This window comes from Trachemys scripta, chromosome 1 (assembly GCF_013100865.1).
Source record: "Trachemys scripta elegans isolate TJP31775 chromosome 1, CAS_Tse_1.0, whole genome shotgun sequence".
Classification (NCBI taxonomy): Eukaryota; Metazoa; Chordata; order Testudines; family Emydidae; genus Trachemys; species Trachemys scripta.
In genome coordinates this window covers 284,062,879-284,089,210 of record NC_048298.1, presented here as the reverse complement: position 1 = coordinate 284,089,210, position 26,332 = coordinate 284,062,879, and the positions used below count along the sequence as shown (strand labels likewise).

At 41.6% G+C, this 26,332-nt stretch overlaps 1 protein-coding gene across 1 annotated transcript in view; it reads left to right on the top strand.

The window, feature by feature from the left end:
- ELF1 (E74 like ETS transcription factor 1) overlaps positions 1 to 22,117 on the top strand; it is a gene marked incomplete at its 5' end in the record, with an annotated part of 35,010 nt that extends 12,893 nt beyond the window's left edge. Inside the window, 4 exon segments of the mRNA XM_034758403.1 lie at positions 3,664 to 3,747; positions 5,065 to 5,257; positions 6,941 to 7,411; positions 20,398 to 22,117. Coding sequence (XP_034614294.1) covers positions 3,664 to 3,747; positions 5,065 to 5,257; positions 6,941 to 7,411; positions 20,398 to 21,016 — 1,367 coding nt within the window.
- Between the last annotated feature and the right edge of the window lie 4,215 nt (positions 22,118 to 26,332).

The window sequence follows — 26,332 nt, the reverse complement described above, 5'->3', positions numbered from 1 at the left end:
AATACCCTGCAGTCTTTGTTGGAAGCTATTGGAGAATTGTTTGGCTTGAAGAATGTTTCTGTTAAGAAAATGAGAAAAGAGCTAAGTTGTCTTTCTTTTTTGTGAAAGCCTGATTGTCACAACTGTTATAATAGTCTCAATTTCCAATAGTTGTGTGTTTTTGTATCTTTGGTCTGGTATTTATCACAACATGGTTTGCAGTAGATAGCAGCCTGCTTAACAGACTCTGTAAGCTATCTGTCCACCTAAATAAGCATCTAAATGGGGGAAAGCAGCATGCTTCATTGGGCTATCTGTTATTAAAAATGATTGAATGGAATTTGTAGTTTAATTTGTTTTAAATTTTTTATTAATTTGCTGGATCTAGGTGCTTGTACAGCTGTTAAAATAGAGTTACAAAAATAAAAACACATATCCTGAACTGCTTATACAAAAACACAGTAATATCAATTACCCAACATCTGATCAAGCTTTCTAGTATACCCTGAAGAGTTACAAATTCAGACTGTTGAATTAGAGGGAGAAATGCTCCAGAGTTGAGGATGGGGAGGGAGAGCTCAGTGGTTTGAGCATTAGCCTCTTAAACCCAGGGTTGTGAGTTCAATCCTTAAGGGGGTCACTTAGGGATCTGGGGCAAAATCAGTACTTGGTCCTGCTAGTGAAGGCAGGGGGCTGGACTTGATGACCTTTCAGGGTTCCTTCCAGTTCTATGGGATAGGTATATCTCCATATATTATTATGCATTAGGAAACTGCCCAGGGGAATAATGGCTTGAGTGTCTTCACTGATTGCAATGTTGATAATGTCAGACATCAATTTTGGATTAATATGGTTCAGAAAACCAGTACTTTATATGTTAAAACCAACATCTTAAACTCCACCTGGCCAGATTACAGAGTACCAGTGTTATGTGCTCTACGTGATATATCACTCAGTAAGCAAGGACCCATGTCCTGTAGTAAGTTCAGTTTCCAGATGGTCTCGTGATATAGTCACGTTCAAGTAGAATGCCTTGCAATAGTCTAGGCTTGATGTAAGACAGGCACAGATTATTTTAGCAGCATAGTTTGTTTCCAAAATTAAGGGCCACAGCCTTCCTGCCATCAGTAGATGCAGGCGACAGGGCATGGCGCAGCAGGGCGCACTCTTGGCTACAACTGTTAGAGCAACCAAGGATCTGAGACTCCCTAAATTGCTAACCTGTTTAAACAAATTTTAGATTTTCCCTCTATCAGAGGTGCTATGATACGGTACGGTCAGCTCTTCTGATTGTTTCGTTAAACTACCAAACATTACCTCAGTGTTGACTGGATTGAACCTCAGCCACCTAGTTCTCACTCAAGCCCCAATTTAATTAATTCCTGGCAAAATCAGACCAATGTTGATGTGGAGCTGGCGTTCTCAGTTTACTAAAGGCACTGCAGTCTGTCTCCTCGCTCTCCTTCTCAATGTGCTTGCATACATTTCGTACAGGTAAGGACACAAGATGGAATCCTTCAGCACCCCATCTGACTGAGCCCTCAGGGCAGAAGAGCATTCACTCAAAGCAATCTTATAGGACTTCTTGCACAAAAAGTAGCTGAGCTATTCAAGATGTCTCCATCTAACCCTGGTAGGGACCAGAGACATTTCAGCAATCCCTCATGATAAGTTAAATTAAAGATCCAAAACAATGGGTCTCAACCTTTGTAATATACTGACCTCATGTGACAACAGAAATATATCAGGACTTCACCCATTTCTCCCCCTCCTCCCCCCATCTAGCCATAAAGAAACGAAGGGTGGTTGTGACCCCCCAGGTCAAGAACCCATGTCCAAAAGAGTTATATTTGTTGATAGCTATGATGACATCCTTGGCAATATGATCAGTACAGTTTCTGCTCCATACCCAGCTGTGAATCCTAAGTGACTGGGGGAAGAAAACAAATATTGCCAGAGTTGCTCACCACACTTTTTCAACAAAGCTTTTTCCAGAATGAAGATCATGCAAATATAGATACTTAGCAAGATTGTCATTGTCAAAAGATGGCTGCCTGAGCAGAGGCCTTGCAGTGCCTTCCAAAAAACCCCCAGCTGGTATCCTGCCTACCCACGCTGCCAAAGGGGATATTGACATTTCAGGCCAACAGAAGGCCGAGCTGGCCTTCACCAGCCAATAAAGGATGAGGTTCTATTTCATGGGCTAAAACTCAGAGTTCCTCAGCTCCTACAAAATCTCAGTGAGCAACATTTGCTGAATTGCAGAGCATTAGAACCCTGAAGATATTGCTCTGGTACTATGAAACTGACAGGTCAGTCCAGAAGTGAGTAGGTTTAATCACAAAGTAATCTGAAAATTCCTCACAATGAGAAAATCTTGACTCTGTAACAGAGTTATTTTATTATTTGTATTATGGTAGCACTTAGAGGCCAAACCAAGAGTGGAGCCCTGTTGTGCTAGGCACTGTGCAGATGCATTGTTTGCATGCTACACAGGCAAGAGAAACTCTTTGGGAAAGGGTCAGAGGGTAAATAGAGGGACCATAAAATGACTTGCCCAAGCTCATGTATGTTGTCAGTAGTAGAGCTGGGAATAGAACCATGATTTTCTGAGTGGCTGGTGATTACTTCATCCACTGGACTATGCTGCTTCTCAGCAGAGCAGAGATAATATGTGAAATAAGATCCTCATTGTGTCTAGACGTTGCCAAAGTGCCCAAGGGGGTAAGTAGGAAACCTGATTTGCCTAGTATTTGCCAGAAAAACTCAGTCTTGAGGGTTCAGGACCAAAACACAATGCTATAAAAACTGGCATCTAAATGAATGGGGAGCAATAGAGAAACAGATTCTGGATTTTGTTAAGAAATATATATGCGAGATTTTCATTTTTGACCCTACTCGAATAGCTGATCTCTCATTTTTTCAAAGGAATGCTCTTCATTCTTGTCAGAAGCTTTAACTCCTCCCTCCCACTCTTCACCGGGGCCTTGAAACACAGCCACCATCTTTCTGTCTAAAAAAGGATGTGATGCTTTTCAGAACCTATTTGGCTCTGTTTGGCTGGAGATGGCACTGCTGGGCAATGAAAGGGAGCTGCTTCTATCCTCCTTTTTTGTATTTCTAGCCACTGCAGGCCAAATGTGTGAGACTTTAGGATTGAAAATGAATGTTTCCCTCACATGGCAGTGCAGACCCCAGCTATCAATGGAGCTTTCTTCTCATATAGTAAAGAGCTAAAGAATCTTCTTTTGTCTCTAAATTAAGTTTCGATGCTAGCTAGACAAGACAGTGCTGTGTATTTTTTCTAGCCTTTTGATTTAAAAAATACAGTTAAAAAGATGAATAAACTACTATTAATTGCCTTTAGATGCCCTAAAATGGACAAAAAATATACAGATTTCAAAGCAGAAGTAGATAGTTTATGTATCTAGCTTTTGAAAAATAGGTAAAATCTTTGAAGCAAGACCAGTTAAATTGACTAGTGCTATGTGGAGTGCCCTCAATACCTGTTAGCGTCAATGAGCATTGAGAGTGCTCAGTACTTTAGAGGAATGGGCCATTAAGAAGAAATGTAAGTGTTGAGATGGGAAGGAAATATAAAAAACTGAGCTATTTAATGAGTTAATGTTCTTTTCCAGATCACATTTTTCTGTTGAAATTTACGTAATAGTGGTTTCATTTCAGGGAAAAAGTCCAAATCTTCTCGTCCTGAATCCCCTACGACAACTCCAAACATATCAGTGAAAAAGAAAAACAAAGATGGAAAGGGTAAGTGTGATGGTTTGAGTAGAATGTTTGTCTTCAGTGTTTTAAATTGAAAATTGAATGTGCCACATAAGAATGAAGCCTACCAGCTTTCTTATTATGCAAAAATAAATCGTGTTGCCACATGCTCAGAAGACATGGTTACCACCTTCTGTTAAAGCAGGGAGAGGAGTGCAGGAAATCCCTTTGGAAGATACTCAGTTTCTGGGAGGAATAATCCATTCTTCAGCTTATTAACGGGATTTTGGGAGATCTTTAACCCCCAACAAGCACTGCTCTGTTTCAGGTCAAGTCTAGAGGGATGTTTTGCATTGTAGTAGTGTTTCTTGGGATGCTGTTGCTTCAACAGCTGATATTTGGAAACATTTTCCATCTGCCTGTTTTTAAATCTGCATAAGATGATCAAAGCTTACAGTTGGGTGGCAGGAAGAGCAGTCCCCTTGTTTAAGAAAAAAGTGAAGCCACCAGAAGAAAGATGTCAGAGAAAGTTCCCTGGTACTCCTTCCTGTGCTATCCCAATTCCCCTCCCTCCTCTTAATAAAATCAAAACCAACACCTAACAGAATATAATTTGATAGCATGAATCATTTTATTTTATAGTAAACTATTCAGCAGAATCGTCCTGTTTTTGCCAATGGATCCTAATATGCTTCAATTGCTTTCTTGTTTGGCATGGCATAAGCTATTATTTACTGCACGTATTATATGTAATTGTTAAAACATTCAAGTAAGGATATCTTGAACCTGTGAAGAATCATCAGCACTGGAATGGGTTACTTAGCACTGAAATGGGTTACCTAGGGAGGTGGTGGAATCTCCTTCCTTAGAGGTTTTTAAGGTTAGGCTTGACAAAGCCCTGGCTGGGATGATTTAGTTGGGGATTGGTCCTGCTTTGGGCAGGGGGTTGGACTAGATGACCTCCTGAGGTCCCTTCCAACCCTGATATTCTATGATTCTATGATCTTGCGGGCCCCAGTTCAGCAAAGTACTTAAGCACCCGCTTAATTCCCAATCATTATAGTGGTACTTTAGTGTATATTTAACTGCTTTGCTGAACAGGGCTGGACTTGAGCTCTTTGCTGATTCAGAGCCAAAGATGGTAAAATAATAATGTTCTGTTAAGAAATAATTCAGTTGGAATGGAAGGATAATCACGTGTAGGAATTCTCAACGTGACATTACAGTCTGTTCAGAAAGTAACAGGCACTCAGTTCCTGGAGTTTTGTTGTATTTGTGACTTAAATAAAAGCTAAGAAATCAATATAACTATGCATTTGGGGGAGTTTATATCTCCTGAAAGGCTTTATTTATTTATTTTAGGAAATACAATTTATCTTTGGGAGTTTCTCTTAGCACTGCTCCAGGACAAAGCTACGTGTCCCAAATATATCAAATGGACTCAAAGAGAAAAGGGCATTTTTAAACTGGTAGATTCCAAGGCTGTGTCTAGATTGTGGGGAAAGCACAAAAACAAACCTGATATGAATTATGAAACAATGGGCAGAGCTCTCAGGTATGTGAGTTTTTAATTGACTATTTTTGTCACAGCATTTTCATGTATTGAAAGCTTGCTGTAATCTGTTTAACAACTGTGAAGGGCTTTTTCCTAAGATGAGCTCCAGTTTTGAAATATGAAGCTGTTGGGTTTTTGGGGGGGGGGGGGGGACGGGGAAGAGATGGGGGGGACACTACAGAAATCTAAAAGTTAAAAGCTTTATTTAAAGTTTCTACAGAGCAAATTATACAGTAGAAGATTAAAAAAAAGATTAGGATATACACTGCTGTCCAGTGACAAATCTGTGAAACTTGCTTTATTGGCAGAAATTTGTTTTGTGGGTTTTACAAAGTGCTTAAAGTGCAAGTATATGTAATTCTGTAGAAATCCTGCAAACTCAGAGCTTTCTTTTTTATTGGGTCTGGATTTTTTTACACTTCTTTAATATGGATAATATTGGATTGATTATTTTAAATGAATGTAACTTTACTGAAGAGGCAAAATATCTGATTTATATATAGTAAGCTGTACAACTTGCGTGGAGTGTGGTTTTAATGCTTTGCACATTTAAAGAAATAGAGGTAGATCATCCCTAACCTACAAAAATTAGTGACGCCCATTACAAATGAAGCATCTTCACTGCTGTTGTAAAAGCTATTGGAAAACTAATAGTGTGTTCTAAATTCAATACAATCATTTCCATGGTCAGTTACCCAAAGCATTACTGTTAACTGATATATCTCCCACAGTAGTTAATAATGTAGGAAGATTTGAGTAGCCAATACTTCTTCAAGATCAAGCACAGAGAGTTTCAGGAGACTGAAAAGTCTGAGTGACAAGCCTTTACAAAAAACTCCTGTAAACTAAACTTAAAGGTGACCATCAAATTATTTGGACTAATTGTATAAACTTGAATATGTGCCAGATGACCCAGTTTCAAATCCAAGATATGAGAGTGTTCCACCCCAGCAGAATTCAGGTCTGTGCATACTTCCCCAATTTGCATGTATATGTGACTAGAAAAGCATCTAATCATATATGAGTACCTGTGCAAACTGGAAACTTGCTCATACAGAAAAGTTTGTGCAAAGTAGGTGAGCAATTACACAACCATATGCAAGCCTAATTTTTAAACATATTCCCTATTGTTTGGGGATTCTAACCACTACTGTCATAAAAATAATAATTTTGCTTAAAGCACTCTCCTCTCTTCCCCTCCAACCCTCTCTCTTTTTGCACCTTTATTGTAACTCAATTTGTAAACACAATGGAAAGTAATGTTTACCTGTCCTCTCCCCTTTGGTCTACAAGAACCCTATAGTGATAGGTAATTTAGCTCTTTATATATTCTACATATTATGCACTTTATTTAGTAAAGAAAGAATTTGAATATTTGACAAAGATGGAAGATTTGAGTCAAGATATTGCTATTTTACCAGGATTATCAAAGCATCATTTAACACTAGGCATTGCGATAAAACAAATAGTAATATTGATATCATGAAGTGCAAGTTGCTGTGAGTGATATATATGTCTTCATCCTTGAGCCTAAAGAAGGGTAAGAGGAAGTGTCAATAGGCAGCGATTGTTATTTCGCTTTATAAACAAAAACCCCTCCACTTCATTGCTGATGATGATTTGTCTTTTTTCATAGCCAATTTTGCTATATAACTTGTTGATGTATGTGCCTGCTTTGAACAGATACTATTACCAAAGAGGTATACTGGCTAAAGTAGAAGGTCAGCGCTTGGTGTATCAGTTTAAAGAAATGCCAAAAGATCTTATCTACATAGATGATGAGGATCCGAGTCCCAGTACCGAGTCTTCAGATTCCTCTTTATTGTCAACAACTGCGACTAATAGAAACCAATCAGGCAGATCTAGAGCATCTTCTAACACAGGAACAAGAGGAGGATCCACCACAGTTCTAAAAACAACAGGGAACTCTAAGTCTACTAAACTTAAGGAGCCTGTGGAAGTTGTACAACAGCAGATACCTGGTTTTGCATCTGACATTTTGAGGACAATGCAATCTGCACAGCCAATACATCCAACTCAGCTTTTTCGGACAGTTCATGTAATGCAGCCAGTGCAATCCATCACAGAAGGACATGCAACTGTAACTAGTAACATGCAGGATGAAACATTACATTCCTCTGTTCAGAGCATAAGGTAAGAAAATGTAAAGGAAGTTGATTTATGAACATTTTCACTATCCAAAGTGGCTGTTTTCTATTTTGCCACATTGCTTTCCTCTTAATTCAGTTATTGTGATATGAACACAGTGTGAATGATCAATAAATTGGTCTGGTTTTTCAGTTACATTGTAAAATGGGTACTCTGCTAAGACAGTATATTTAGGAAAGGGAAGAAAATTGCAAAATGTTTTCTCTCCCGTGTTGCTATATGAAAAACCCACATAAATCAGGGGAAATTCACTAGCCAATGGACTATGAAGGGGAAACAGCAATCAGTGAAACTATATCCAAAGGGTTGTCAAATGAACAAAGTAAACAAATCTAAAAAACATTTTTCTCTGATATGTCAGTTATATTAATAAGTTATCTTTAAAATTAGTGAATAAAATAGAATTATGATTTTCAAGTTCATGCTGTCCATTTTAACACTCTTTTTCATTCTTAATTTCTATGAAGCTCGTATGTTAGGACTATTTCAAAATGCACTTAAGGGAGAGAAAAGGTACATCTGATCCAGAAGTTTAGATAAATGTAATCATGAAGAATTTGGCAGGATTTAAAAAAGAAAGTAGATGAAAGTAGATTTAAAAAAAAGTAGATGGCTGCTTGTTTTCCACAAGACAAAGCAACTTTTGAGGGAAGTTTACTTATATCAAATAAGATAAAGTTTTGAATTGCAGTGTAGTGAATTAAACACTAACATTTAGCATAAAAGTGAGAGACAATTTAAAGTTAGTCTCTCCTTAGTGCTGTGTGTTTTTAATATTCCTTAATACACAGAGAGCTTTAAAGCCTAATTGCAACACCATTAAATGCTGTATAACAATATGACTTCAGAGATAACGAAGAATTTCATTATTCATCAGTCTCAAAAAGTGACTCAGATAATATAGAGGAAGCACATGAATGAAGAAATAAATGACTGAGGTCATGCAGTGACACCTAAGTCAGGAGACCAATGCTATGAAACATTAATAGGGAAACAGTACAGCGATTTGTAGAGTGAGAAAGATGCCTATACTGAGCCATTTCAGGATTACCTAGCAAAAACTTCCTGAACAATCTGCAAGATTTAATCAGGAAGCCAGGGAAGCAAAGACAATAATGCAGCCAAAAGTTGCAAAACTGAATGTTGCTATTTCAACATCCTGTTGTGTTTAAAATATTTCACAACTGGACTGTGGGCAGTAGTTTTAAAGGCGAAAAGGAGGAAGTAGCAGTAACGCTAGCATGAATTGCTCAGGCAGCTCCTGGGCCAAGTGTACCAGCCACTGCAGAAGTCATGGAGATTCTGGAAAGTCACGGAATCCGTGACAAACGCGCGGCCTTACTGATGAGCCATACAAATTCACTGGATGTTCCAGGCTGGTTACAATTGGTCTAGGATATATCTCAGGTCCAAATTCAAAAAACTAAATGTCCTTGTAAAGTTTTACCAGGGCAGTCTTGGGAGTTTTGATGGGGTTGATTTTACTTAATTTTTTTCTGAAATGTACATTTTAGGGTCTCTCTCTAGTAAGGTTCAAAACAGTTTTTTTCATATACATTTATAGCTATATCAGTTTATACCCACACTCATCATTGTCATGTAGGAACCTCCATAAGGATCAGATAGGGTTACCATATCTCATAAATAAAAAAAGAGGACCCTCCACGGGCCATGCCCCGCCCATTTCCCCACCCCCTAGCCCCGCCCCAACTCCGCCCCTTCCCCCACCCTAACTCCGCCCCCTCCTCCCTCCCACTCCCAGCCAGGGGGAAAGGGCTGCCCCAGTGCTACCAGCATCACGGTTTCCCGGGCAGCCCCCAGACCCTGCGCCCCCAGCCGGCGCTTCCCCAGCGCAGCTGGTGCCCGGGAGGGGAAGCGCCCAGCCGGGGGCGCAGGGTCTGGAGGCTGCCCAGCAAACCGTGAAGCCGGTAGCGCTCGGGCTTTGGGCAGCCCCTATGCCTCCGGACCCTGTGCCCCCAGCCGGGCACTTCCCCTCCTGGGCTCCGGCGGCTCTGCGTAACTTACACTGTATAAGTTACACAGAGCCGAAGAGGAGCAGAGCCTCCGCAGCTGGAGGCTCTGCTCCTCTTAGGCTCTGTTTAAGAGCCGGGCTGCCCCAGCGCTACCGGCTTTGGGCAGCCCCCGTGCCTCCGGACCCTGCGCCGCCGGAGCCCGGGAGGGGAAGTGCCCGGCTGGGGGCGCAGGGTCCGGAGGCAAGGGGCTGCCCGAATCCGGTAGCTCTTGGGCAGCCCGGTTCTTAAACAGAGCCTCCAGCGGCTGGGGCTCTGTGTAACTGACACTGTGTCAGTTACACAGAGCCCCTGCCGCTGGAGGCTTTTCTCCTCTTTGGCTCTGTGTAACTGACACTGGGTCAGTTACACAGAGCCCCGGCGGCTGGAGGCTCCAGCCCCCGCGGCTCTATTTAAGAGCCGGGCTGCCCAAGCGCTACCGGCTTCGGGAAGCCCCCGTGCCTCCAGACCCTGCGCCCCCAGCCGGGCACTTCCCCTCCCGGGCTCCGGCGGCGCAGGGTCTCCAGGCACGGGGCTGCCCGAAGCCGGTAGCGTTCAGGCAGCCGGGCTCTTAAACAGAGCCGCCATTTTCCCGGACATGTTCCGCTTTTTGGCAATTCCCCCCGGACGGGGCTTTGACTGCCGAAAAGCCGGACATGTCCGGGAAAAAGAGGATGTATGGTAACCCTAGATCAGATCAGTGGTCCAGGTAGTCTAGTGACATGCCACATACAGCAGACAGTAAGAGGAAGGTGCAAGGAACACATAATGGACACAACCTACCCTGTGGAAGTTTTTCTGAGCCTTACCATTTAGTGGTTGGCCTATACCTTGAAGCATGAGGGTTTCTATTCTTTTTAATTTCTTTATCCTGCCTAATGCAACTTTGGATTGTGTTATCCATATAAATGTCTCATCCTCTTTAGAATCCTGCTAAGCACTTAGCTTTAGTAATATCCTGTGGCAAGAGTTCCATGTGGTTATCTACCTGTTGTGTAGAAATGTTTTTCCTTTTTTAAGGTTTAAATTAGTTGCCTCTTTAATGTTTTCCAGCTGCCTTCTGAGGGGTAGTCTGTAGCATGCAGGGTTTCTGCTAATGGGCTTATTTTAAGCAAACAAAACTGCTTACGTTTGCCACAGTAGTTATATTAGCTATAATCATGTTCGAAAACTGTTGTCAAACTAGATTTGTGCCTGACAGTCCTTTTTTAAACGTGGCTGTAGCTAGTCAGTTCTTTTCCCAGCTGAGGACAGAACTTTCCAGGGACAGGACGGCAGCTCTTCTGTCATGACCTTTTCCATTTTCTCCAAGAAAAGTAGATACTACAAACTGAAGTGCAGTTAAAAACTTAAGGCCTAATTTTTCAAAAGGTGTAAGGCAATATAGTTGTTTGTACCTGTAGAAAATGGGTATAAAATGTGTAAATGAGTTAAAAATTGAGATTTGGTAGCATTCTACACTTGCGCATAGGTGCTGGTACTCGGGGTGCTGCCACACCCCCTGGTTTGAAGTGGTTTTCATTATATACAGGGTTTACAGTTTGGTTCAATGGCTCTCAGCACCCCCACTATAAAAATTGTTCCAGCACCCCGTGCACCCGTGTTACATAGGTGTAAATGACTGCACCAGCTGCAAGGCAGACTATGTCAACTTCACATTCTCCATCATCATTTATAGCTTCTTTTTGTTACATTAGTGTTTAGTAATAAACTACCAACAGCATAGAATGAGGCCCTAGGGAATTCTTAGCTTCTCATAAACAGCTTTTTGCAAGACTACCAAGAAGACAATACACTGTCCTGCACACAGAAATCTAACAAAGCAGCGAGGAAAGAGTTAGATGTGGAAGCTTTTGGAGGGAAAAACTTGTTGAAGTGCACCAAAATCTTATCTAATTTAGCCTATGCCTAAAGAGAATAGAGCTTTTTCTGACTAGTTCAAGCTGTTTGAACTGCTGCTTTACCTATTTTACTTTTCTCTTAATGAAAGGACTTCCTGTGTGATATAAATGCCTAAACCCCATGGGCCAATTTCTTTTCTGATACAATGGAAGTAAGCAGAGGTTTGCACTGGTGTAATTGCGCAGAATTTGGCACAAATACAAATGTTCCTGTGGATCAGCATTCTAATTATAAATCTTTTTCAATAAAATATTGGTCACTTAAGTAAAATCAATATTCACATGAATCTCTATTTAACATTTGTAAAATAGTTATGTCCATTTTCAACTGGAATAACTTACTGTAATCCGTGTGTATTTATGTACAAAGGAACTTGAAGGAGTAATTGGGGACCTGTAATGGTAAAAGTAGATGGTAAAGGGTCCAGACACATACTCATGTTATTTCAGTTTACGTTTAATCTTCAAGCAGTAGTGATTTCAGACATAACGTTTCAGACATGGTGGAGAGAGGTTCTGATGTTAGTAATGTACAAAGAATGGAATCATGAGCACCGCAGCCACTGGGAGCTGCGGGGGCGGGGGAGGCATACCTGCAGACAGTCACAGTAAACAAAATGTCTCGCGGCCCACCAGCAGATTACCCTGATGGGCTGCGTGTCGAAGGTTGCCGACCACTGAGTTACTAGGTGGATTGATAAAAGCTGAAGCTGATTCATCATGCAGCTTGACCTTTGTGGGTAACCCCAGGGTAGAGCATGTAGCAGTAGTCCAGCTTGGAGCTGTCATGAGCATGGATCGCTTTGATGCTTCTCGGGAGTGCCCAGAATTTGGAGGCACCTCACTACCACCTGCCCTATAATGAGGAAGCCTGGTCTGTGCCTGCCAGGGGTCAGCTCCCGGATTCCACCAGCCACGGGCAATACAAGCACTCCCTTCTAGGCCTTGCAAGCCCCGTTGTCACTGTACAGGTTAGCGATAGGCACATCCCGGCCCTCAAGGCCTCTGTGGGTCTCCCTAGAGAGTCCAGTGCCTGCTCCACTGGACAATCGCAGTGCTCACAGATTCACTGCTTCCAAAGAAGCAGCACACCCCAGCTTACCAGTTTCACGTCACATCACCACTCTTCTTGACACACAGCACTTAGATATATATTTATAGAGAAAACAACTAAATGTTTATTTAACAAAGTATAAAGATTTAAGTGATAGCAAGTAGAAGTATTGGAAAGAAATGGTTACATATAAAAATAATAACACCCATTCTGAGACTTCTAGAAGAGAAATGATCACCCAAGTTCTTCCAGTGTTTTACAGCCAGGCTTGGCTGTGATCTTCCATTCATGAGGCAAATTGTGCTGTGAGCTTGCCTCCTCAGGGAAAGATTCAGGGTGTCTGTACCCCCAGATATATCAAAACAATCCATTGTCCTTATTCATAAGCAGGATTCCCCTTGACGATTGTTTTTTTTTTTCCCTTTATAATGCTTTCTTGTAGATTTCGCAATCTCTTAATCAGCATCTGACTCAGCATGCATTGTCGGGCACACAATGATGATACAGGGAGATATGCATCGCCACCCCCTGCCTGAAAGGAACCTGTTACCTGCCTTAGTAATATAATTTTCAGTTTAGATACATAACGCCTTAAATATTATCTCTACATAAGTTTCACCATGATGACCAGTGGGCTATTGGCTCTGAGACCTCAGATGCCACCCTTTTGTGAATTATTATGCACATATCCAACCCAGGGGATCCCTGTAAAATCTTATGCACCCCATATCCCTTTGCCAGTTGGCATGGAGAAGTCACTGAGTCTCAATCACCATGGCTAGCTCCTCATTCTAGAGACAAGGGCACAGTTTCCTGATAGTCAAAGACAAAAGATGTTGTTTCTAGCCACACTAGTCTTCAGGAGCAGTGATTAATTCAACAAGACCCCAAAACAGTCACTGCCTTGACCAGAAGAGGACAGGAACCTTTCAAATATCTACACTAGCCAAACTTTGTAGGCCTTTTTAATTATAAAATGATATGGTGATAAAAATGCCTGTGCCCTGTCAACAGTACAGCTTAACCACTGGTAGCGTGAGTGCAGTTACAGTGATGCTGAAAAACAGGTGCAGATTTGCCTGTTGTAGACTTACCTATAGAGGGTGACAATTCATCAAAATACTTTCCTCATCATGCTTATTGTACCATGTGTAGTCATTTATACTTGTGCAAAGTGTGTAAAATGCTACCAATCTGATTTGATAGAATTTTGAACCCACTTCATACTCACTTTGCTCAGGTGTAAATAACTATCCAAGGTGAGGGCAATGGCACTGTCCTACCCAGATTTAGCGTGAGCCAGCTGCTTTCCGTACAGGTTCCTGTTTCTTTCGGATGCTAAGCCAGCTGGGAAACAACCCTGACTACGATGAATATGAAAGAGCTGCAGACCTGGGTGAAGTCAGCACACTGAGGTCATTGTAGACCATAGCATTTCACATCAGCGCCTTTTGTTCTTACGTAAATGTTGAATAAGAGTGGTGACAGGTGAGTATCCTCAGGGAAGAGGAGCAGCTATCCATCAGGGTCCCCTGGGACATGTGAGAAGAAATGAACAACGCCAGTTTAATATGATTTAGATCATAGGTGCTTTGCTTCTGTTCGTGGCCTAAGGCATAGGCGCCACGAGCCCCCACCGCCCTTGACCCCGACCCGACTCCACCCTGCCCCGCCCCCATTCCAACAACTTCCCCAAAGTCCCTGCTCCAAATCTGCCCCCTCCCTGCCCCTATTGGACCACTTCCCCAAATCCCCACCCCGGCCCCGCCTCTTCCCCGCCTCCCCCCCCGGGGCGTGTCACGTCCCTGCTCCTCCCCCCTCTCTTCCACAGCTTGTTACCCAAGCGCTGGGAGGAGAAGCGGGGATGGTGCGCTTGTGGGGAGGCGGAGGTGAGCTGGAGCGGGGTGCGTGGGTGTCGGTGCCTATGGTCTAAAGAAATCTTCCATCAGTTTAATCAGTAATGTCTCTGACCTATCCCAAAAGGAAACCTAGCTAGGAGTCTAAAATACTGGTGATCAAATAGCCACTGATATAATGCTCCCCAAAAAAGAGAGATTAAAGGTAGGCGACAGATTACTAGTTGCAAAGAGTGGCTGTGTCAGGTGGCTTTTGGTTGTTTTTTGAGTACATGTTGGACTATGTCCCATGTTTAAAGGTGGCAGAGAAAATCCCTTCTTGAGGCTGATGTGATCTCTGCAGGCTTTCACCAAAATGTCATAAATTCTTTTTGCTGGTTTTTCTTGATGGCATTTGGCCCAATCATAAATGCATTAGGAAGGGTGCTATGATCATAGCTTTCCACTCTGACTTGATTTTCCTGCAGCTGGGAGAAGACCATCTCAGGCTTTAATTTCTCCTGCAAGAAGGATCAGAGCTGTTTGCAGAGGGAGGTACCTGAGTCTTTGGTTGTGCAGAAGCAGTTTGAATTTATGTAGTTACCTTTCTTTCCAGGACAGTTCTACTGGTCATGTTAGCAGGTACTATAGCAGGGATCAGCAACCTTTGGCATGCAGCCTGACAGGGTAAGCACCCGGGCGGGCCGGGCCGGTTTGTTTACCTGCCGCATCCGCAGGTTCGGCCGATCACGACTCCCACTGGCTGCGGTTCGCTGCTCCAGGCTAATGAGGGCTGCGGGAAGTGGCGCGGCTGTATGCCAAAGGTTGCCGATCCCTGTACTATAGAGTAGGAGGAAGCTTTCTTAGATATAACACTTAGCTACAGTACAGGTTATTGGGTTCACAAAGTCTTCTGCCATCTAAACTCAAACTTTTTGACTTTGTGCGTCAAGGTTACTTGTGGGAACAGAGCGTGGGAAGGGACATCTGAAGAGCATGATGGATACAGCACCAAATAGGGAGTCAGAAGAATTGGGTTCTCTATGGGCTTGTCTGTTGGAGCAGTTAGTGCTTGGCAAGCTATAGTGTAACCCTAAATCTGCCTAGCACTAGCCTGGTGCACACTAACTCTCTGTGTGCACCCTGCTATGGTACACTAAAAGTTCCCTAGTGGTCTTTGATCTACTCCATTTTGAAACAAGAGTAGATCAAAGCACTCTAGGAAATTTTTAATGTGTGGTAGCAGAGCCCACATGGACAGGTAGTGTGCGGCTGGGTACTGAGAGATAGATTTACACCCCAGCTTGCCGTGCACTAGCTGTTTTATATAGCAAGCCTTATGGCTCTACCATTTACTTAATACACGACCTTAGGCAAGGTGCTAGACAAGAAAGGGGAAGGTTCTAACCTTTCTTTGGAGGAGGGGATGTTAAAGCCCAGTATAAGGGTATCCAGTACCCCTTTCCCCCACCATCATCTGTGTACCTAGGCAGCCAGACACACTGGAGCTGCTGATCTATGTGTGCAGGGGTCTGGTGACCACCAGGGAGAATCCCATGGATGTGAGGTCTTAGGCCAGTCTACTAGAGGCAATGGTGTGGAATGCACTGCATGCCAACAAGATTTTCACATTAGATATGACTTGTACAAGTGGATTTACTCCAGTGAATCTATGTTAAGTCTGGCATCTGAAGTTGGCTCTAAATTGCATGTCATGTGTATTCCACCTCCCTAGCCCTCCTGGATTTACATTGTATCAATCAATTGGATGAGTGGGGGAAATCTGGGGAAATTTCATCTTTTCCCTCTTAAATTATCTGTTCCTACATCAGTATGTTGAGTATCTTTTATGCTAGGGAATGAATTCTCCTCAGTTCCTCTCTCTCTGTTTTTCTTTATCTTGCATTATTTAATTTGCTAAAACACTGCTTACCTTGGTTTGTAGCTTCAAGATCTTTGTAGGATTTTCCTCTCCTTCTTTGCGTTTTAGAAGTTTCACAAATAAATCACTATGAATAAACTTGTTTCTGTCACCTGTCAGCTAGTGTTTGCAACAGCACTGTTCATCTCCAGATGAGTGATTGTGATGTTGCACAACACTAGATAACCCCCACCCAGTGAACCAATAAATGGATTTTTATCATTTCCCTGCCAGCAGGCTGAAACGAGTGTGGACCATGTCTCATCTTTTCCGCAGTAGTAATCAGAATCTGTATTTTTTCCGCAGTATTTCCTCTTAGCCAGTATTGCTCAATAGTCTTGTTTTTTAAAAGTAGTAGCTTCAGAAAGACTCTTGATAGTGCACCACTCACAGACTTGTGCAGTAGCACAAGAAGTATAGTAGCAATGGTAAAATTATTAACAGAGCAAAACATAACAGAAAACAGAGCAGCCTAGAAAAATTCTAGCTGCTTGGGTTTTGGCTGAGTAGTTTGGGAGGTATCTTTTCAGTACTATTTGCAGTAAGGGTGGGCAAATACATTTTTAGTCTGGGCTGGTAGACTTCAGTGTTTAAATCAGCCTGTTAAACAAAATCTACTTGCCCATCTTTACTGTAAACATCAACAAATGCAGTTCCATACAACACATACTGTGCATGAGCACGCACACCTACCTCACTCACTACATGGCTGGCTCCCTTTCTCCTAGTATCCCACATTCCATCTTTCTCTTCAGGTTCTCACAGTGCCCTCATTACTGTAATATCTGAGCACTCCAGAAGGGCATTAAACAATGAGACTTTGGCAGTGTGGTTCTTTCTCCCTTTTGTGACTTACATACATACCCCAATTCACTGTCATTCATTCTTCTCCCCATCTGTTACTGCTCATCATCCTGACTTGATCATCCCTCCAGGGATGTCCTGCTGCTTCCCACAACCCCCATTGGCCTGAAACGGCAAACCGCGGCCAGTGGGAGCTACAATTGGCTGAACCTGCAGACGCTGCAGGTAAACAGCCCGCCAGCAGATTTCCCTGACGGGGTGTGTGCCAAAGGTTGCCGATCCCTGAGCTAAGTCATGGTACCTCCCAAGGACCATCCACGTGTGGTGTCAAAATGAGGTGTTACTCACAGTGCAGATATGTGACCCTCCTTGTTTCTTGAGGAATGTAATTTAATAACGTTAGCATTTAAATTAGCATTGCTGCGTGTTGAAGTTAACTCTCACTGAGATGAACAGAGTAGTTCATTTCTCTCAGATATTGTTCCAGGCTCTCTGCAGTCTTATCTTTGTATGGGTAACACTCAGTTGTCATTTTTGAGTTTTTCTTTACAACCATAACAACTAAACTTACTTTTTTATTTTAAATAAAAGCTGAGATTCTGGAGAATATAGTAGTAGCTTCAGAGGAGAGCTGGTATGATGTATAAGACCATAAGAACGGCCATACTGGGTCAGACCAAAGATCCATCTAGCCCAGTATCCTGTCTTCTGACAGTCACCAATGCCAGATGCCCCAAAGGGAATGAACAGAACAGGTAATCATCAAGTGATCCATCCCGTCGCACATTCCCACCTCCTGGTAAGCAGAGGCTAGGGACACCATCCCTGCCCATCCTGGCTAATAGCCAGTGATGGACCTATTCTCCATGAACTTAATCTAGTTCTTTTTTGAACCATTATAGTCTTGGCCTTCACAACATCTTCTGGCAAGGGGTTCCACAGGTTGACTGTGTGTTGTGTGAAAAAAATACTTCCTTTTGTTTGTTTTAAACCAGCTGCCTATTAATTTCATTTGGTGATCCCTAGTTCTTGTGTTATGAGAAGGAGTAAATAACACTTCCTTATTTACTTTCTCCACATCAGTCATGATTTTATAGACCTTTATCATATCTCCCTTTAGTCATCTGTTTTCCAAGCTGAAAAGTCCCAGTCTTATTAATCTCTCCTCATATGGAAGCCGTTCCATACCCCTAATAATTTTTGTTGCTCTTTGCTAAAGCTTTTCCAATTCCAATATATCTTTTTTTGAGATGGGGCGACCACATGTGCACGCAGTATTCAAGATGTGGGCATACCACTGATTTATATAGAGGCAATATGATATTTTCTGTCTTATCTATTCCTTTCTTAATGATTCCCAACAGTCTGTTTGCTTTTTTGACTACTGTTGCACATTGAGGGGATGTTTTCAGAGAACTATCCACAATGACTCCAAGATCTCTTTCCTGAGTTGTAACAACTAATTTAGACCCCATCGTTTAATATGTATAGTTGGGATTATGTTTTTCAATATGCATTACTTTGCATATATGGCCACAGATTGGATGTTTTGGAGCTCAGATATTAACTTCAGCAGCAGCTCTTCAAAACTGCAGTGGCTGCCTTAACATTCCATCCCAGCGGGGTCTCCTACCCCTGAGGGAATTCTGCGCTAAAAAAATAAAAATTCTGCACACAATATTTGAAAATTCTGCATTTTGGGGGCAAAATAACACAATATAATCATGCCAGTTTCAATTATTTTGATAATTTATTTCAAAATATCTGTCAGCAAGTACATCTGTAACAGTACATTCCTCAAACGAACAACAATTCTGGTAATTTATTTTCTGACACATAGATTAATACAGAACTTTGTGTAATTCATTTTAATTACAATACAGAACTATATTTTCTGCACATGTCAGAAGCAGTGCAAAGACTTGGGGGAGTCAGGGGTAATGGAGGAGCTGAGGGAGAGAGAAGGAGCCTAGGAGTGAACCTGGAGGGTGTTGGGTGTGGGTGGGAGAAGGTTTTTTGGGGGGCAGGGATTGTTAGGGAGTTGTGACGCCTCCCTCATGCAGACCCTGACTGACCCCAAGCCTCTCCCATTCAGTCAGGCATGTCTGCCCCATCCCTATGGGTCTCTGCAGACCCCCTCCCCAGGCTCAACGCTGTCACCCCACTAGCTCCTGAGATCATGCCCGTCTGTCCCTCCCACTAGCCATTCTGAACCCCAGTCTGTGACCCCTCCCTCCCAACACCTCTGTGTGCCCCATGCTGTCCTAACCTGGCTCTGCAGACAGGGTTCTGTGATAAACTTCTACTCCTTGGGGAATTCTGCAGCACTGGGCATAGAATTTTGTATTTTCCCGCATAAAATACATTTTGCCTAAGACGTGCTGCCGTTCTGTCTTTTGCCCACCAGAGGCAAAAGCAAAAACTGCAGCACTTCTTAGGCAAAATGTTTTTTATGCAGGAAAATACAAAATTATGCAAGACCGAGGAATTCTTCGTCTTCTCAGATGTGCAGAATTCCCCCAGGAGTAGTCTCCTTGGGTGGTAACAGCTGCGTCAGTGCCTCCTGCCCCCCCCCCCCCCCCCCCGTCAGATTTTAAGTCTTTTCCTGGTGGCATGTGCCAACACCTTTCCTCCAAGCTGTTCCAATTGCAGTGTCACATCCCTCATCTCCATGGAGGTGCTGGGGACTCCTAAAGTGTGGTCACACTAGAGTTTTTACCTTGAGTTAGCTGGCAATGAACTGTAGGTATTTTCACTTTGTGAAAGCTATTGAGGGTGCGTCCCCAAATGTTTCTTCCAAGATACGTCACTTTGTGGTTTTCTGCACAAACCGTAAAGGTTTAAAAAAAAAAAAGTGTGTCGGCAAGTCCATAGGGAAGGAGCCACTGGCACTGCTTCCCTCCCTCAAAGGAGAGAAGGATATGTGGAGGGGTGGAACTGCTTGAGTGGAGACTGGCTGCAGTGGTCTGAGGCTGGAGACAAAGCAGGCCTTGCCCAGGGAATCTTCTGGGCTCAGCCACCTAAGCCTGACACAGAGTGATTGAGTTGAGAGGGCTCAACAAGGGCCATTGTAGATGTTCGCTCACTTGCTTTGCTGCTGAATGGAGAAAAAGTGAGTAGAACTCCCTCTACTGGCAAAGAATACAGTAGAGGTAGCTGCTCCCACACTGCTGGCCCCAACAGCTGCAGGGTCAGTTAAATTAAGTTCACATTTTGGATGGATTTAAGTTTATTTTACTTACTATAGGAAAGCATGTATGTGGAGAGAAGGTAGGTGCTGATGGGTTTCAACTGGAATCAAGTCCAGTTTTCTGTGGCTGGAAGGACAGTAGTCCCCCTTGCCTTTCTCCTCCAAATTAATAATTTAAGTAGCCTGTGTTGCAAAACACTCATTCAGTAATAGATCTGGGAACATTCTAACATTTTCCTGTTTTCTAATCTTAATAGGACTTTACAGACCCCAGCCCAAGTGCCAGTGGTTGTTTCACCTGGAAACCAGCAGTTGCATACTGTAACACTCCAGACAGTGCCTCTTACAACAGTGATAGCCAGCACAGATCCAGCATCAGCAACAACATCCCAAAAATTTATTCTCCAAGCCATTCCTACTTCGCAGCCAATGACAGTACTTAAAGAAAATGTCATGCTGCAGTCTCAGAAGCCAGTCTCTTCTTCTTCATCTATTGTCTTTAGCCCAGCCCAAGTTCAACAGGTTCTCACCAGCAATGTGCAGACCATTTGCAATGGAACAGTCAATATGGCTTCATCTTCATCCTTCAGTGCTACTACTCCCGTGGTAACTTTTTCACCTAGCAATTCACAGATGGTTGCTCATCCACCTGGCACAGTGATCACTTCAGTTATCAAAGCACCAGAAACTAAACAGACTGTTATACAAGAAATGATGAAAGAGGAGGTAGAAGAGGACACAACAGATGATACTGAGCAGTCAGAGCAGAGGTTCCAGCAGCAGCCTTTTGTGATGGTGGTATCCAATTCAAATGGATTCCCATCTAACGTGCAAGTGAAACAGGAAAGTGAACAGTTGGAATCCAATTTATATTAATAAACAAAAAAAATCCCTGTGGATGATTATTTTCAAAAATGTGATGGGACCTTTACAGTTGTGTGTGTATATATATATATATATATATGATTTGATTCTGAAGCAGATGTTACAAAGCTACTTAATTTCTACAGTTAATTGTTAGAAGTCATGCATTAGAATGAGTTTTGATTTTCTGTTAATTGCTAAATGTTATAAAATATAAAAATATATAGTACTCGTTTTTCAAAACACAAGCATGAAGGAACATGCATTTTATACTATGAAGACTTTCTCTTGATTTTTTTGTTTGCCAAAAGTTCCAAATTTCTTACATATTATGCATTTTCAGTCTTGCTAATTTACATTGCAATACCATATAATAACATTTTCTGTTTAATCTGTAAATGCGTCATTTAACTTTTGAAACAACCGTTTCTTTCTACAGAACAGCATTTTCATTCCGTGTGAGAATCTTATCAAGTTTACCAAATACCTATTGCATACCAATGAACTATGTCAAATTTTACTTTGAATAATGGACAGTGGCAACCAAGCTTCCTCCTGTTGCATTTATGCAGCACAGACATTTGGGTGTGCAAAATAAAAATACACTCCCATTAAGAGAATACATAAAGCATTTACATATACCAATAATGGACAATGCCAGATCTATATTTTTATATACACACATCAAATATACTTAATTACAGAAACTAGTGGCATTGCTACAGGTGCAATTATTTCATACTATTTTGTGGCTATGAAGTTAAACAATCTTGCTTTCTATTTCAGATTATTTTGTATGGGGGACAGTGAAATGTATACAATTATGCAAGTGTTCTGAGATTAATACTTTTATGAGTTCCTTTTTCAATTGTAAATAATGTACATTTAATGTCACAAGAAAGTTTTTCAGCTAATTTGTTTCCATAGAGCAATTTTTGATAGATACAAATAAGATCATTATGTTTAGAGGTCTAATGTTATATGTATTCATATTACAGAGTGAATTTGTATTTAAAGACAAAATTTTAAATGACAGAACCCTACTGAACCTGGGTTCTTTGTCTTTTGTATTTTTAATTGGTTTATTATGAAAATAAATCAAGTGGAAAATTTTTTCTGTATTTACTCTAGAGTTTTCTTACCAATACATGAATACAGTGTTTCCGGCAATCTGAACTGTATTGAGAAATAGAGCAATATGATTAATTAGTGATGGTCTGTGATTTGGAACACAGTGGATGAGCAGTTTAGGAATCAGTTCAAGAGAACTCAGGATGAGAACTTGATTCTCAAGCTGTTTGTCTGAGAATATGACAGGACTATGCAGTACTGCTATAGGAAAAGGTGAACTTCAGCAGTTAAGGTGAAGAATGAGCTAAGTTCAGAAATATGTGCTAAATAGGTCCATTGATGTGGCATTGGGCACAGATGGTTTAAACTTTGTCCCCTGTAAAAGCCGCTGTCAGTCAACAAATGCATAATTCTGCGACATCACTGATACTACAAATTGCATAGGACTTCTGGGATCAGTGATACCACAACATGTTTCATTCTGGATTGTCTTAATAGAACCAGAAGTACTGGATGATTTCACAAAGTATATGGGGAGGAGAGAGGGCGCTTAAAAAGTTAAAAACACGTTATCCTAATATCTCTTCTTGGGAACTTTAAACAATCATTTTCTAGGCTTAATTCAGTTTTAATTTTAGTTTGCAGTTCTTTAAAATTCAATTGGTTTCCATAGCAAACCCCTTTACTAAGGAGGTATAGACCTTGGCCATTTTAATTTACATCAGAGTGAAAGTTCGACAGAATTTGTATACTATTTGAATTTTAATTATCTTATGTGTTACAAATCCAAAGTATTTTGAGAAGTTTTATATATTTTTGCAAAATAGTTCATAACATGGAGTTCTGCAAGTTCTTTCAGGGAGGAAAATACTTAAAATTAACAAAATTCTACTAATCATAGTATGCATAATGTGAAAACCATGTAAAAAGCTCATGGATTCAGAAATAAATATTCAGGATTGTTAATGGTTTGGTTCAAAAAATTAAAATCCATCCTGCCATTGGATTTAGTACTCGATAGACTAATTCTAATACTTCAGTGCTCCCATCAATCTATGTGGTTGAAAAGCACTTGCACCTAAAATAAATCTTAGGAAAACATTGCTATTATAAAGAAACCTCTATGAATTATAGTATTAGCATAAACTTCATTTTTTTTTTTAATAATGAAGTAGCAGCAGAAATGTGGTAGGCACTGTAACAGCACACACAATAGTCCCCATCCTGAAATCCTTATATTCTAACTAGACAGTAAAGGTGGACTAGGCATTTTACTGAAAAAGGGGCTTTGATCGCTGATTGGGCCTGTATGCCACAATATAAATATTTAGTAATACAAGCAAAACTGAAGTGATATTTAAAACCACTCCCTTCTGTGACTGAAACAACAAGGAGTCTGGTGGCACCTTAAAGACTAACAGATTTATTTGGGCATAAGCTTTCGTGGGTAAAAACTTCACTTCTTCAGATGCATAGAGTGAAAGTTACAGATGCAGGCATTATATACTGACACATGGAGAGCAGGGAATTACTTCGCAAGTGGAGAACCAGTGTTGACAGGGCCAATTCAGGGTGGATGTAGTCCACTCCCAATAATAGATGAGGAGGTGTCAATTCCAGGAGAGGAAAAGCTGTTTCTGTAATGAGCCAGCCACTCCCAGTCCCTATTCAAGCCCAGATTAATGGTGTTAAATTTGCAAATGAATTTTAGTTCTGCTGTTTCTCTTTGAAGTCTGTTTCTGAAGTTTTTTTTTTTTCAATGATAGTGACTTTTAAATCTATAATAGAATGACCAGGGAGATTGAAGTGTTCACTTACCGGCTTTTGTATGTTACCATTCCTGATGTCCGATTTGTGTCCATTTATTCTTTTGCGGAGGGACTGTCCGGTTTGGCCAATGTACATGGCAGAGGGGCATTGCTGGCACATGATGGCATATATAACGTTAGTAGATGTGCAGGTGAATGAGCCCTTGATGGTGTGGCTGATGTGGTTGGGTCCTCTGATGGTGTCACCAGAGTAAATATGGGGACAGAGTAGGCAACGAGGTTTGCTACAGGAATTGGTTCCTGGGTTGGTGTTTCTGTGGTGTGGTGTGTAGTTGCTGGTATTTGCTTCAGCTTGGGGGGTTGTCTGTAAGCGAGGACTGGCCTGCCTCCCAAGGTCTGAGAGAGTGAAGGATCATTTTCCAGGATAGGTTGTAGATTGTGGATAATGGGCTGGAGAGGTTTTAGCTGGGGGCTGTATGTGATGGCCAGTGGTGTTCTGTTATTGTCCTTGTCGGGCCTGTCCTGTAGTAGGTGATTTCTGGGTACCCGTCTTGCTCTGTCAATCTGTTTCCTCACTTCCCCAGGTGGGTATTGTAGTTTTAAGAATGCTTGATAAAGATCTTGTAGATGTTTGTCTCTGTCTGAGGGGTTGGAGCAAATTTGGTTGTATCTTAGGGCTTGGCTGTAGACAATGGATCGTGTGATGTGTCTTGGATGGAAGCTGGAGGCATGTAGGTACGTATAGCGGTCAGTAGGTTCCCGGTATAGGGTGGTGTTTATGTGACCATAACTTATTTGCAGTGTGACCGAGTCACCTTATTATCTCCAGCTTCCAGCAAGAGGAAGGTTTGTTTGTGCTTGACTGAATGTCGGCTTCCTGATACTCCCAGTCTGTTAGCTATCCAATCTCCTCAGGGCTCTGCCACTCCTAACTTTCATGGATTCCAAGGCCAGAGAGACCATTGTGATCATCTAGCCCAGTGGTTCTCACACTTTTTTACTGGTGACTCCTTTCACATAGCAAGCCTCTGAGTGCAACCCCCCCTTATAAATTAAAAACACTTTTTTATATATTTAACACCATTATAAATGCTGGAGGCAAAGTGGGGTTGGTGTAGAATTTGACACCTTGTGACCCCCCCTATGTAATAACCTTGTGACCCCTTGAGGGGTCCCGACCCCCAGTTTGAGAACCCCTGATCTCTTGTATAACACAGGCCATAGAACTTCCCCAAAATAATTCCCCGAGGTCTTTTAGAAATGCATCCAATCTTGATTATAAAAAATATTAATGATGGAAAATCCACCAAAATCCTGGGTAAATTGTTCTCATGGTCAATTAACCTGTCAAAAATTTACAGTTTATTTCCAGTTTAAATTAATCTGCTACAACTTCCCACCATTGCATTGTTATACATTTATCTCCTAGATTGAAGAGCTGATTATTAAATATTTATTGTCCATGTAGATACTTCTAATCAAATCACCTCTTAACCTTCTCTTTGTTAAGCTACATAGACTGAGCTTCTTCACTGTAAGGCATGTTTTCTAATCCTTTAATTATTCTTGTGACTCTTCTCTGAACCCTCTCCAATTTATCAATATCCTTTTTGAATTGCGGGCACAAGAACTGGACACAGTATTCCACCGGTGATCACATCAATGCTAAATACAGAGGTAAAATAACCTCACTCCTACTCAAGATTCACCTTTATTGCTTCCAGGATCACATTAGCTCTTTTGGCCACAGCAGGACATTGGAAGCTCATATTCAGCTGATTATTTACCACAACTCCCAAATCTTTTTCAGCGTCACTGCTTCCCAGGATAGAGTCCCCATTCTGTAAGTATGGCCTACTTTCTGTTTCTAGATGTATACATTTAACCATATTGTTTACTTCCACCCAGTTTACCAACTAGAGCCAGGTTTCTCTGAATCAGTGACCTGTCCTCTTCATTATTTACCACTTTCCCCAATTTCTGTGTCATCTGCAAACTTTATCTGTGATATTTTTATGTTTTGCCTTCACCTTGCAGGTTAACAGTAGGTATAGCACAGCCCTTGCACTCCTCTGAAAGCATCCCCCTGTAGTATCCAGCACCAATCACTAGACACACTCAGAAATTACGCACACCTTGACTGGTACAACTCAGGATCAGGTCCTTTATAGCATCTTAGCACTGATATATATTTATAGTACAAACAATCAAGTTTATTATCAAAGACAAAGATTTAAGAGATACTGAGTTAAGGAAAATGATGGAAATAAACAGTTATATATAAAACAGAGTATAACACACTTCTTAGAGTGCAAACTTTAACAGGCTAAAATCCTTGTCTAAAGTAGTTTCTGCCTGGGATCCACTTTTCAGTGATAGATACCAGGAAAAGCAAAAGGATATTTTGTTATTTCCCAAAACTCATTGTTTTGTCCCCAAAGTCAGGATGACCCCCATGGTTCCTGTCCTGGTGTTCTTGCTCCAACTT